At 31.9% G+C, this 14,438-nt stretch overlaps 1 protein-coding gene across 1 annotated transcript; it reads left to right on the forward strand.

Annotated features, from left to right (window-relative positions):
• The first annotated feature begins 650 nt into the window (after positions 1-650).
• Positions 651-8,738, forward strand: LOC127733256 (extracellular tyrosine-protein kinase PKDCC-like). The gene is made up of 2 exons (XM_052242597.1): positions 651-1,186; positions 4,297-8,738. The coding sequence occupies exon 2, from the start codon at positions 4,532-4,534 to the stop codon at positions 5,585-5,587; it is 1,056 nt and encodes a 351-aa protein (XP_052098557.1). The 5' UTR covers positions 651-1,186; positions 4,297-4,531; the 3' UTR covers positions 5,588-8,738.
• Positions 8,739-14,438: the final 5,700 nt, after the last annotated feature.

The raw sequence follows: 14,438 nt of genomic DNA on the forward strand, positions 1-14,438 counted from the left end.
TTGTTCTTTTTATTTTTTAGCCATGGCGTTGTCAGTTTATTTTCGACTTATTAGTTTGAATGTCTCTTTGGTATCTTTCGCCTCTCTTCCTTGTGATAACAAATCATTGAATGGAAATAACCTATGACCAGATAGAAAGTTTTAAGACAATTATTACAAAATAGAAAAATACCTAATGTTAAACATTATTATTGTATTTTAGTTAACGATTATTTTATCAATCAACACCAAGAAGGTACATGTGTTAACCAAATGCAAATAATGATATTACTCATAGTCCTTTACATTCTGAAACTTCGACCCCCCCCCCCCCCCCCCCCACAAACCCTAATCTGCATTGGATACACTTTTTTAAATTTATTTTTGACCACACGATATTAAAGACACTAAATAACCAGATACATTCTGTTAAAGTATTTTATTTGCCAAGGTTAAAATAATCATTATTATCATCAGTCGATCATACGTTTATTAACTTATTTATTCCTTTACAACATATATTACGATAGTCTGAAGAACTAAATAAAGAAATTATTAAGATTTTGCATTTAAAAGATAAACACATGTTGTCAATTCAAGTTTAGATTTATTGAGAAAGAACAAAAACTAACATATTTTTCAATCTTACACATAAGTCTTGATTTGGATAATAAGAAAAGTAAAGAAAGATTTAAACTACTATATTTTTTATAAACTATTGACATTTAATCAACTACGATAGACAGGTCAGCATATTTACATAATGATAAGAAGGTGACACTCACGTGATTTCTTCAAATCAAAGAAATAAAGCATATGTGTTAACAATCGGACAGAAGGAACATAAGAATCATATTTGATTTATCAAAATGAGGTTCATATCTAATTAACAACGTATGCAGCATTTAGACTGGATTGAAACAATGAGAATGTAAGATGCTCTATAATATGTACGAAAACGTGTCGGAAGTGACTAATTCTTAAACGCCGATGCCAAACGAAGAGAAAATGACCAAGACAATGTTAGATGATTATGTAATCACCGATGTCAAATTAGCAAGACAATAAACACCGATGTCAAAGTAAAGAAAACCACCAAGACAACACTAGATATATGTGTCATATAAGATGTATTTACAAATGGAAAAAGCATTGGGCATCATTCAAATCGACGATATTAAAAACAACTGAGAGATTTTTACCAAAGGTAAAAGCTATTTGATCTCATCTTATCAAATTTTAGATTTATAAAAATGAAGACTTATTTCGGTCATTTTTTCCGAAAGAATAGGTTGATTAATCACAATATAAAACAACGTGTATTTGAAGAAAAATAAAGAATCGCCTGTAGGTAAATTAGAATAACAATTTTAAAATTGTGTGCGTCATGGGAGTTTTTCTGGATTTACCTTGATCAGGAACACTAACACCAAAGCATTTGAAAACTTAGGATGTATAAATACGTAGAAATGTTAAGAGCTATATTGACAAAAAGAAAAGCCAAATTCATCTAAGGTAGTTGGAACCTTTGCTTCTTAGTAATTTCTTAACTTATTATGGGGATTTTTTTTTAAATGTCATAAACCTTGCAAGTACTAAAGCACTGACTGCTGAGCTGATTATTCCCTTAGGGATTAACAGTCCACCAGTAGGGTATCAAATCAGTACTTATAAATGAAAATAACTTTTGGAATTTCGTGCGTCCGCAGCCCCTTTAGGAAGTGACAAAAAAATAAGTACCACCCAAAAGAAAAAAATATTTGTCTGTGCAGTTTTAACTGTTCCCTTCATGATTCTTCTGAGATTAAAAACAAGTAAAAATAACAAAAATACCGAACTCCAAGGAAAAGTCAAAACGGAAAGTCCTTCATGGCAAAATCAAAAGCTCAAACACATCAAACGAATGGAAATCAACTGTCATATTTCTGACTTGGTACAGGCATTTCTTTATGTAGAAAATGATGGATTAAACCTGGTTTTATAGCTAGCTATACCTCTCACTTGTATGACAGTCGCATAGAATTCAAACAGTTTGTTGCCTCTTTTTTCAAAATATCCATTACTGTGATAGTAATATTTAATTTAAACATCAGATACCGAATTCAGTGTGCTTAACTCATGCCGTATATTTGATTTTAGGAGTCATGTATCAGATAGTCCGTTCTAAAATAACTTTCATAAGTAACAGAAACAAAGTTACAGTTAACGTGCTTTTGAATTAACACGTGTTGTATTGCAGACTTTTTGAGTTGACGTAAAATACAACGAAATTTCAGTGAAAGAGGTAGGACCAATAAATTTCCCTTCCTCTTTTGGGGGATAAATCAAATGCATGATTTTGCTAGTTGCATTATCGAGTTATATTTGAACTGACTTTGGTGAGTCTTTTGTAGACGAAACGCGCGTCTGGTCTACAAACTTTAATCCTGTTTTCTATGGTGAGTTTATTTACAACCATTGTGACGATGTCACTGCTGGTGGAGGTTTCCTCCCTGAGGGTATCACCAGCCCAGTAGTCAGTATTTCTGTGTTGGCATGAATTATCATTGATAAGGTCATAATTATAGAAAAACTATTTACAAAACCTTGAATTTTTTAAATACTAAGGAATTTCTACCACAGGGATAGATTACTTTTGCTGTATTTGGCAAAACCTCTCGGAATTTTGGGTCCTCAATGCTTGAACATTATTTGGCATTTTAAAAAGGAAATTATTCGAGAGTCACTGATATACCGGTATTTTTTGTAGATCGAAAGCTCAAACGCATCAAACGAATGGAAATCAACTGTCATATTTCTGACTTGGTACAGGCATTTCTATATGTAGAAAATGGTGGATTAAACCAGATTTTATAGCTAGCTAAACCTCCCAGTCGCATAGAATTCCAAATGTTTATCAGAGTCTGTTGCCTTTTTCAAAATATCCATTACTGAGATAGAAGGATTTAATTTAAACATCAGATACCGAATTCAGTGTGCTAAACTCATGCCGTATATTTGAATTTTAGGAGTCATGTATCAGATAACTAGTCACTTCTAAAATAACTTTCATAAGTAACAGAAACAAAGTTACAGTTAACGTGCTTTTAAATTAACACGTGTTGTTTTGCAGACTTTTTGAGTTGTCGTAGAAATACAACGTAATTTCAGTGAAAGAGGTAGGACCAATTTCCCTGTAAATTTTTATTTGTTTCACTCATAGGGTCAAAATTTACACATTTTAAAAACTCCTGGAATCCAAACACTTTCAAACTGTCACATTCGAGAAAGGGACACAATCGGGAAAGAGACACACTTGGTAAAATTACAGATTAGCAGATTATTCTGCTATCGAAAGATAGAATACTGCGAAAACAAGAAAGTAAGTCAGTGGAGACTCATACACTTATATATCGGTCATCCAATTTGTAATGATGCCCGTCAAACTTATGCAGTGTCGATTTCAGTCGTTCTTCCTTGTTGTTTGGGCAGTTTTTGTGTAAGGGGTATACCACTGTTAATGAATTCCTTATGGTGTGCACATACAAGAGCGTAACATTTTAATTGGGATGTGTAAACGCCATACGATGGGCCAGAGGATATATATACTTGCTGACAAATTGGAAGTTGGTAATTGGGAGAAAAAATTATAACAACACTTTATAAATTTTATGCGTCCGACACGCTTTTCATCACGCTATCTTCAGCAGGGGCGGATCCATTATTTTGGAAAGGGGGGGGGCGAAGTATGAAAATTTCGCCGAGCGGAGCGAGGCAAAAAATTTTTTTTGACCTTTGGCTAAAAAACATGAGTCTTTTGTAGACGAAACGCGCGTCTGGTCTACAAACTTTAATCCTGGGTTCTGTGGTGAGTTTATTTACAACCACTGTGACGATGCCACTGCTGGTGGAGGTTTCCTCCCTGAGGGTATCACTAGCCCAGTAGTCAGTATTTCTGTGTTGACATGAATTATCATTGATAAGGTCATAATTATAGAATAACTATTTACAAAACTTTGAATTTCTCTAAATACTAAGGATTTTCTACCACTAGGATAGATTACCTTTGCTGTGTTTGGCAAAACCTCTCGGAATTTTGGGTCCTCAATGCTTGAACATTATTTGGCATTTTAAAAAGAAATTATTTTTCGAGTCACTGATGTGTCTTTTGTAGACGATTTTAATCCTGGTATCTATGATGAGTTTATTTGAATTGTCAAGGCATCTATATTTACGAGCTATACTTCCAAAATGTCAGTATCGTTAAAGTTATCGATGAGGTCAATAATATTCAATGTTTTAACTATCTATCTATATATTTAATGCATTCACTTGCAGGCAGAAAACCGACGTCATTTTTAGTGTAACATTTCAACAACAATGAATAAGGAAGAAAGGATCATTTGATGTCAAGTTTCCATATCAACAATCAACAATAAATAAGGAAGAAGGTTCATTAAATGAAATGATTAGGGTCAAGTTTCTATAGCAACAACTATGAAGGAAATTTAGGTCTAGTTTCTATTGCAACAATAAAAAGGAGATCAAGTTTCTTAGCAAACAATTTTATTAGATGAAAGAAACCGAAACAATACAGCGGAAAATGTTTCGTAGAATAAACAAAAACATGATAATTATAATACTGCTTCAGCTTGTGCTTATATATATGGTACTGTATTACAATGTTTCAAATACTGAACAAACGTACCAACGACAAAGTATAAATGAAGACGATAAAAAGTCCGCGAGAAGTCTTACAAAATATATATTTAATTGTACAAATATAAACAACATCAGATTGTTCAAGTATGATATTGGTGGAGGGATGTCGAAAAGCATCGATATTGGTACATTTGAAGGAGAAACGGTTGTGGTGAAAAGACTTTCACCACGTAAAAACCCTAAAGAAAGGGATGCACAGTTCAGAGAAGTGCTGTTCATGAAAGACATACTAATGCGAGACCAGCTAGACCATTCATCAATTATAAAAATGTTAGGCTTTTGTGTGAATCATTTAAAGCACGATCTTAATATCTACCAAGGTTATCTACCTTTTGGGGACATTTCTGCTGTGTATGAATTTGGCCAAGAGTTCAAAATTGCCAAAGTCAAATTTAAAATAGAGGAAAGACTGAATCATGCGGTAGACTTAGCTGATCTGATATTTTATTTGCATCATTCTCCGCTTGGGTCTTTAAAACTTGTTGATTTTTTGCCATATGACCATTTCCTAATGGTCAAGGGTAAGATCAAGTTGATTGATCTAGATTACATAAGTAATGTGGAGCCGTCGTGTGAGTTCTCGACTGGATGTGCTTATTATAATATCACATGTCAACCATTAAATAATTACGAAATTCAATATACCAATTGTAAATCTATAAGTAATTGCACAATTGGTGTGTGCAGAGGAACAAATCTAAAACATAATTTGGCTAGATTCACTGAATCATTCTTCGTACATCTCTTAAAACCGGAATTATATCCTTTACACATGCAAAACAAACTACTACAATTACTGCAACGTCTTGACAAACATAATATACACATTGATGATATGTTAGATGAGTTGAGAGATATCAAGCAAGCATACCCGACATTAAAAGAGCATTTGAAAACGTCATTTTAGATGTACAACTTACTATATATAGTGTGGACAGTCAAGCATAAAATTATACAAGTTTTTGATCACCTCTATAGAGACCAACTATTAGATACATGATTGTATGTAGTGTGGCGAATCGTTTGTAGTGTCGATTTATTTCACTATGATCTCAAAATTTTCACTGACTCTGTATTGTGGACGTTATTTGTACAATGTGGTGTCGATTTATTTCATGATTGATGGTAACACTAATGGGCATGATTGTCTGTTATGTAGACAATTATTTGTGCAATGAAGTGTCGATCTATTTCTCCAATGATTATACTAATCAATATGATTGTCGGAAGTGTTGAAAATTATTTGTATTATGGATTTATTACACCTTTGATGACACTAATGAAATAAAAGACTGTAGTGTTGAAAATTATTTGAAGTGTCAATTTATTTCACCTATGGTTACACTAATGTTCATGACTGTCTGTAGCGTAGACAATTATTTGTAGTGTCGACTATTTCCCCGACGAATACAATAATGCGTATGCCTATCTTAAGTGCGAACAAATTTTTGTTCAAAGTAGTTTCGGTTCGTATGGCTGTCTATTTTTAGCATTACTTTACCTTTGATTACACTACAGTGTTTGAACTTCTATAGTGTGGACACTTAATTATTTTGTAATGTCCAATTGTTTAATTACTTGATGTCTTTTGGTTTTTGTGGACAACTATTTATACAAGATAGTATCAATTTGTTTCACCTAAGATTGCACTAATGTGTAAGACTGTCTGTAGTTTGGTCAATTATCTAAAGTGTCAATTTATTTTATATATGATCACACATATTTTTATGACTGGATGTAGTTTGAACAACTATGGATAGTGTCGATTTACTTCACCTATGATTACACTAAAAATGACTAATGTGTAAGACTGTAGATTCGACAATTATTTGCAGTGTTGATTCATTACACCTATGATAATACTATTATGTATGACTGTCTGGAGTGTGGAGAATAATTTGCAGTGTTCATTTACTTCAACTACGATATCATTAATATGACTCACAATTATTTGTAGCGTCGATTTACTTCATCTATGATTACACTAATTTTGTATGATTATCTTAAGTGTGGATAATTATTTGATGTGTCAATTTACTTCAACTATAATAGCACTAATATGCATGACTGACTGTAGTATGGAATTGTTTTGTAGTGTCGATTTACGTGTAAGATTGTAGTGGGACAATTATTTGTAGCGTCGATTTATTACACCTATCATGATATGTATGACCGTCTGTAGTTTTTGACAATCGTTTGTTGTGTCGATTGTTTCACTTATGAATACATAAATGTGTATGACTACCTGTATTGTAGATAACTATTAGTGGTGTCATATTATTTTCTCTATGGTAATCACTGAGGTAACAAATATTGCTCGAGGGACAACACACTTATTATTATCCTCATAACAACATGGCACCATATAGTGTGTGCATTTTACAACTTGTAACGTTGTACCAAATTACATCTATGGTTGTACTATTATCAAGATCATGAAACGGACTTTAAACTCAAAAGTTACTCTGACAAGGTCATAAATTGCTTTAAAAAATATTTGCATTCGATATCAACAACTTATATGCAAATATGATATTTTTTATCAGATGGTATTTCTCACCCTTCCTTATATATAATACAGCGTGTACAGAATAAAGGGAATGTGAAACCCACTATAACACAATTTGACATAAGCTGTTACAATATATACGACTTTATACTTACTTAATCGATTTAATTCAAAACAACCTCCATTAGGTTAATTTTGAAGATAACATTATTTCAAGGGTATATTTTACAGTGGTTATTTAAGTACATCATTTATGAACTTAACAAAATGACATTGGGTGTTCTTTTTGATATAGCAGATGTCGCTATATGTTTTCGATAGAAATGTTTGCTTTTTTGTTTGATAAGATATTTACTTTAAAAATAATCATACTTAAGAAGCAGCTGTCACAAGGATGATTGAAGGTATTTAGCAGAACAGAAAGTACGCCTATTCTGCAGCATTGCTATAGTTTTAATAAAAAAAAAAAGAAGTCGATATCTGACGTTTTTGGCTGTCGTGGATAAAAACAAAACACGCCTTTTATGCATTTTATGCAGCATGAAGTTGCTATAATTATAGTAAAAAAGAAGTCGATATCTGAATACACAGATATATAAATTCATTGTTTGCCAATTTAGAATTTTGGTAATGGCACGACTTAAAAAATATATATTTTATCAAGGACTTTAATAGTACAACTAAACACTTGTTATGAGTTACAATTTATGACTAAAATCAGCAAAGACCCATCGAAACAACATCTGATTCGAAAATTTAATAACACTTTTAGATATTTAAATGATATATTGGCTCTCAATTATGACGACTTCAGTATGTACACTAAAGAGATTTATCCTGCCGAACTGACTTTAAATAAAGCTAATACTAACAATGAACACTGCCCTTTCCTGGATCTTGATATCTATATTTTTAACGGGAAGCTTAATACGAAAATTTATGATAAAAAAGATGATTTTTCATTTCCTATTGTTAATTATCCAAGAAACAAAATATGAAGATATGATAGTACAATAAATGCATCCAGATTATAAAGCAAACTGAGTGCTTAAATTTATATTGCGATTGGTTTGTGCAATGTGCATTAGACATCCGAATTGTAGAATCTTGGATTTGCAAAAGGGTTATGAAAAAATGATGTACACTCCTAAGTTATAAATAAAATAGTCGAGCCTTAAAATGTATATTCAAATAGTAGCTGTATATATACACTCTTCTATTCACAACTATCCAACATTGCTTTCAACTGACGTATGCAAGAATCTACACACGATTACATATGTTTAATAAAGGTGTTTTAACATCATCATTATCTTTTTCTATTCAAAGTCAATTATTTAAATTCAAAAGCAAACAAAAATTAAGCAACACATTTTTGGTGACCAGTCAGCGGTCTTAGGTTCACGTGTTGCTTTTCTTTTTTTAAATAAACACTATACTGAAAAAATATGTATGTAAACATTTTATACACGCAAATGTATCGTACACTACAGGTGTATATATTATATGTTAAGTCATCAATATAAAATATGATTCCCTCCCGAAGATATCTTTTATGCCCTGTACACTATCTGTATTAAAATAAAGTATTCGCAGTGTGTCTTTTTGAAATCGCAATTTTTATCTTTTCATTGTGTATTTTTTCATTATTTTTTTTTAATCTCAGCGTGTCTTTTTGAAATCTCAATGTGCAATTTTAGTCAATTCTCAGTTTGTGTTTTTAAGATTTTAATCTCATAATCTCCGTGTATAAATTTCTCACAAAAAACGAGAACGGCTTACCACAGAAAAGGTGCTGAACTGCGTTTTCAGTGTTTGCAAACGGAAGATTTTTTTCTAGTAGATTTCCCACTGAGGCTTGTTTAGGGGGGTATCAATATCCCATATCCCATTAAGTTTTTATCCCAATATCCCATATCCCTATAATGTTTACCCCTAATATCCCAATAAATATTTTATACAAATATCCCATATCCCTAAAACTATTTTGAAATATCCCAAAAAATCATTATAAATTTATTCCCAAACCCATTTTTTTCTCATCATCACTTCTGATGAGGATTTTGGCTCAACTTCAACAATTTTGACTGAAAAATGATCAAATTATATTATCTATTTTCAAAATACTAACATTTGATTAAAATTATATTCCTTGTTGAACTAGAATATAAAGAGAAAAAAAAACTGTGGTAAAGGAAATTTACAGTGCATACTTCCATTGTTAAATAAGAAAATGTGTCCAAAAGATGAAGTGTTCCATCTTAGAGCGTTGTACAACAATCACTTTTCATGTGATCATAAACGATCAATTTGGTGTAAGGGGTCTAATTTCAGACATTTTTTTTTAATTGTTCAAACCATGATGTATATGTCTGTAAAATTTCATTTTGATAGCATTCTTCTTTCATTGATAAGAAACTTCATCCTGCACGTTAACCTATGTTGGAAAGAACAGAAGGACGCAACCCTGTTTCTAGACCGAGATTGCTCTGACATCCAACGGCTGTTTTGCCAGACATGATGTATATGTCTGTAAAATTTCATTTTGATAGCATTCTTCTTTCATTGATAAGAAACTTCATCCTGCACGTTAACCTATGTTGGAAAGAACAGAAGGACGCAACCCTGTTTCTAGACCGAGATTGCTCTGACATCCAACGGCTGTTTTGCCAGACAAGCCGAGGCTGTGGGACGTCAGAGCACGCCCATATCAAAAAGTGGATATTCAGCATGCAAGTTCAAAAACTCAAATTTTAACACAAGAAAGCTTTCTGCTAATGCACGTACATTAAACTTAACTATTGCAATATTTTTACAGCAAGCAAAATTTGCACAGCACTTGTTTTGCAAAGAAACACAAAATTTGACTATGTGATCTTGAACTTTATGAAATTCATAGATCACAATATTTTTGTTACTTTTACTAATTTCCTTCCTCAAAACACCAGTAATAGAAGAAAAGATTACACTGATTATTTAGTCCTAATTCTAATTCTAGTTTAACCTTTTAAAAAGCTATTTAAGAGGTAGTTTCAAATTCAAACAGGGCATCCATTTTGTACGGCTTAATATCCACTGTTTTATATGGGACGTTTCTGACGTCCCACGGCCGAAGCTTGTCTGGCAAAACAGCCGTTGCACATCAGAGCAATCTCGGACTACCCTTGGTCCATAATCTATTACAATCATTGAAACGTATAGAGACCGCTGAAGATCATCGGCACGTAAAAAATAAGAGGTGAAACACCAGAAAATATCCCGTAATCATATAAAGCATCAAAATAAACAAAAATATAGACAACACTATATAATCTATGATTATTTCAAGAAAATTATCAATGCATATGAGCATATAATATAAAAAAGATGTAGTATGATTGCCAATGAGACAACTCTTCACAAGATACCAAATGACACAGATATTAACAACTATGGGTCACCGTACTACTTTCAACAATGAGCAAAGCTTATACCGCATAGTCAGCAATAAAAGGTCCCGTAATGACAAATGTAGAACAATTCAAACAGGAAAACTAACGGCCTAATGTATGTATAAAAAAAATGAACAAAAAACAAATATGTAACACAGCAACAAACTACAACCACTGAATTACAGGCTCCTGACTTGGGACAGGCACATACATACAGAATGTGGCGGGGTTAAACATGTTAGCTGGATCCCAACCCTCCCCTTAACCTGGGACAGTGGTGTAACAATACAACATAGGAACGAACTATACAAATCAGTTGAAAAAGGCTTAACTCATCAGATGGATACAAATAGAAAAACATCTAACAAAAACACAGAGTGGACGTGACCGAGTACTTGTGCATCCCATCAACAAAAAGACACTAAGTACAGATCTGAGAGTACTCGCAGTTACTGACAGCTAGTTCAAAGCCAATAACAACTAATAAAAAAAATCATGCATCTAAGACTAAATTATCAATCATTACACATCCAACATCTAATGGCACGGTAAACAACATCTCCGTAAAAATGAGGATGTGCTATCCCGTTTGAAATAAGTTTTCTACAGGTACAACCAAACTTCAAAACCAAATCTTTATATCTACGGAAGAATTTAGTAAAGATGTTAAGTGATTTGTGGTAACGAAATCTCTGATTTAATAATTTACCAGTGATACATAGATTACGTTCATTAAAATCCAAAAAACGTTACAATAGACACGGGCATAGCGAAAGAGTTGTGACATACAAACACCGTAAGATAGTGCAAAAGGAACATCACCATCCAAAAAAGGAAAATTAACAATAAGGAACGAAGTATGGAAAGCAAAACAAATACTTTTAAAATTATCAGTACATATGAGCATATAAATATTGAAAATAGATTAATACTTTTTGCTTGGGTGGGTTTGGATGACTTTTAAATAAAACGACCATAATTTCATAAACTCAATGAAAATCACAAAGCACTAAAATGACCTTATTTATTAATTTTTTTGGGCAATTTTATCAAGTGAGAAGTAAATATTTCTGTACTTAACTTTTAAATTCCACTAATTTATTTTCATGTTCAAAATTCAATATCCTTAAAAATGCATCAATATCCCATATCCCATTTACTTTTAGGACAAATATCCCATATCCCTAAAATTAAAATGGCAAATATCCCGTATCCCAATATACCCTATACAAGCCTCCCCACTGGGTTCCGGTGTGCGTCCTTCGATTCAAAATTTTAGGGGGTGAAAAACATAAATTTGTCTAATTTTACAATATGCAAGATGTACACAGCAACTTACATTTTACAGACAAAAAAAATAATTGAATAACAATTTTGCAATAATGTAATGTACTCAACGTATCCGCTTAGTCGTCAGGAGAGTGAAGACATTATCCATTTATTAATAAAGTGTATAATGCACTTCTGAAATGCAGACGTCAATTTATGCTTGAACTGTCACATTTATTTTGTGCTGTCTGTTGTAGAACATTTTAAATTCTAATAATGCAATAAATTTGTAATCGCTATTTTGATTGTTCAACATCATATATTTTGATTGGGTAGATTCCATGGCCTACCAGTCTGTAACTAAAGAATGAGTCATTTTGAATTCCGGTACGGTCATAGATTTCGACTAACGAATCATTTTTTTTTTTTGTACAAAAGCTAAAGTTTTTACTTTTTATTGAACTTTAAAATTTAAACCACAGTTAAAATTGTGTCACAATCTACTGAAGGATAATACAGACAAGAAAAAGAAGAATAGTCACGAGGTCTATACCGTTGACGTTAATACTGGCTGTTATTGAGTTAGGACTAATCAGAGACATATATACACATATATGTCTCTGGACTAATGTTAATACTTATATTAATGTATAAATATTCCCAAGATTAAGCGACTTAAAAAAATGAAATGGAGCTTTCATCTTTGTCGACAAAATGTTTAAGTCATTCTAATACGAGTAATTGCAATATCATCATAATATGGTTTATATATACTATACGCTTATAAATTTCGACTAGCAAATCAAGGAGTAGACTCTGATTACAGACATAATAGGTAAAAATGTAAATAAAATATACCATTGATTAGAAATGACAACGGATAAAGTTGGTTTTATCATACTAAAAGCTTTTTAAAAAACATCAGAAACCAAGTGCACGTGCAATAGGCCTACTGAAATATTTTTTTATAGGACATCAATCATAATAACCACAACAAAAAAACATACTATTTTTCAATGTCAATCAAATCATAGAACAAGTCCATGTGAATTTAAAGGTATCCTGCAAAATAAACATATCTATTATGGCATGGGTGGGTGTGACAGTTGAATGGAAGTCAATGCTTTTGTAAAATATTTGGGAATAATAATTGATCAGTTTCTAACTGGTGATTTTATTGTCAACTCTATAGTGAAAAAAGTCAATCAAAGGCTTAAATTTTTATATAGAAACAAAGAGTGTCTAAATTTTCAATCTAGGAAAACATTGTGCTCTTCCCTGATTCAATGTCATTTTGACTATGCATGTGCATGCTGGTATGAAGGTATATCAAAACAAATGAGGAATAAACTTCAAGTGGCACAAAATAAGATTGTGAGATTTATTCTGCAATTACATCCCAGAAAGAGTGTGACATATATTGAATTCAAGAAATTGGGCTTTTTAAATATTAGTAATAGAGTCAAACAACTAAGACTCAATCATGTTTTTAACATTTTTAACAATATATGCCCACATTATTTACATACTAATCTTGTTAAAAATGAAACATCTTTCAATACAAGATCTAGTAGTAAAAACTTTTATATACCAGGAATTAAAGGGTGTGAATCAACCACTTTCTTTTATAATGGAATAAAAGACTGGAATTCGTTACCAGACATGATTAAAAGTTGCTCTAAAAATATAATTTTAAAGTGCAGGTGAAAAAAATTTTGATGGATAAATTTAAATCCATCTTTAATAGTGAATTTGTTTTTTATTAATTATACTGGGGCTTTGACCATTTATCTGTGAGAAATTCTAAATGATTTGTGCTTGTATTTTCTATGTGTCAACCCTTGGTGTAAACTGGAAGTCTCGTTATAAAAGGACCCCACTGGAAATAAGTTTTACTAACTTTTGTGGGTCATCCTAAGATACTAGGCTACAGTGTAAAATCTAGTCAAGTTAAATTTCACTCATTTTTAATCTAGTCTAATCATATTATCAAAATATCATGAAAATTTTCATAATTTTATTTTTTATTTCTTAATTTAAATTTTTTAGTAAACATGTATATCATTTTAGTGTCTATAAACTATGTCTAGTGCTGTATCTATGTCTTTGTAATATTTTGTATCTGTCAAATTCATGCCTTTTTATCTTGAATAAATATATAATGCAAAAAGATTAACATTCAAATGTTTTAAAGGACGGTCGCCTGCGTGTCTGTGTGTGCTTGTCTGTGTCTGTATGTATCCTGTTTTTTTCCTCTCTCAATCGCACATGTATGTTTTTATTGAATCTTAAATAAATTAATTATCATCTTAATATGTGTGATTCCACGCGCCTTAGGCTGGGGGTTATGACTGATTATCTCATTTTTTGAACGTTTCCCCACATAGAAAAAAATACAAACTCCCAATGAAATGTTTAGCCAATAGATCGATATTCTTGCTGAGCAAGTATTAAATTTGAGAAGAGTCAATTGTCCGTTCAAAATAATTAATTCTCAAACTCTGATACTAAATAATTAAATGTCGACCCCTGCCACTAAATAATTAATT

The sequence above is a fragment of the Mytilus californianus genome, unplaced genomic scaffold (genome assembly GCF_021869535.1).
Source record: "Mytilus californianus isolate M0D057914Y unplaced genomic scaffold, xbMytCali1.0.p SCAF_3, whole genome shotgun sequence".
NCBI lineage: Eukaryota > Metazoa > Mollusca > Bivalvia > Mytilida > Mytilidae > Mytilus > Mytilus californianus.

Bases quoted from the DNA above. Each gene is read 5' to 3' on its own strand.
- LOC127733256 (XM_052242597.1), top strand. From the start codon at position 4,532: ATGAAAGAAACCGAAACAATACAGCGGAAAATGTTTCGTAGAATAAAC.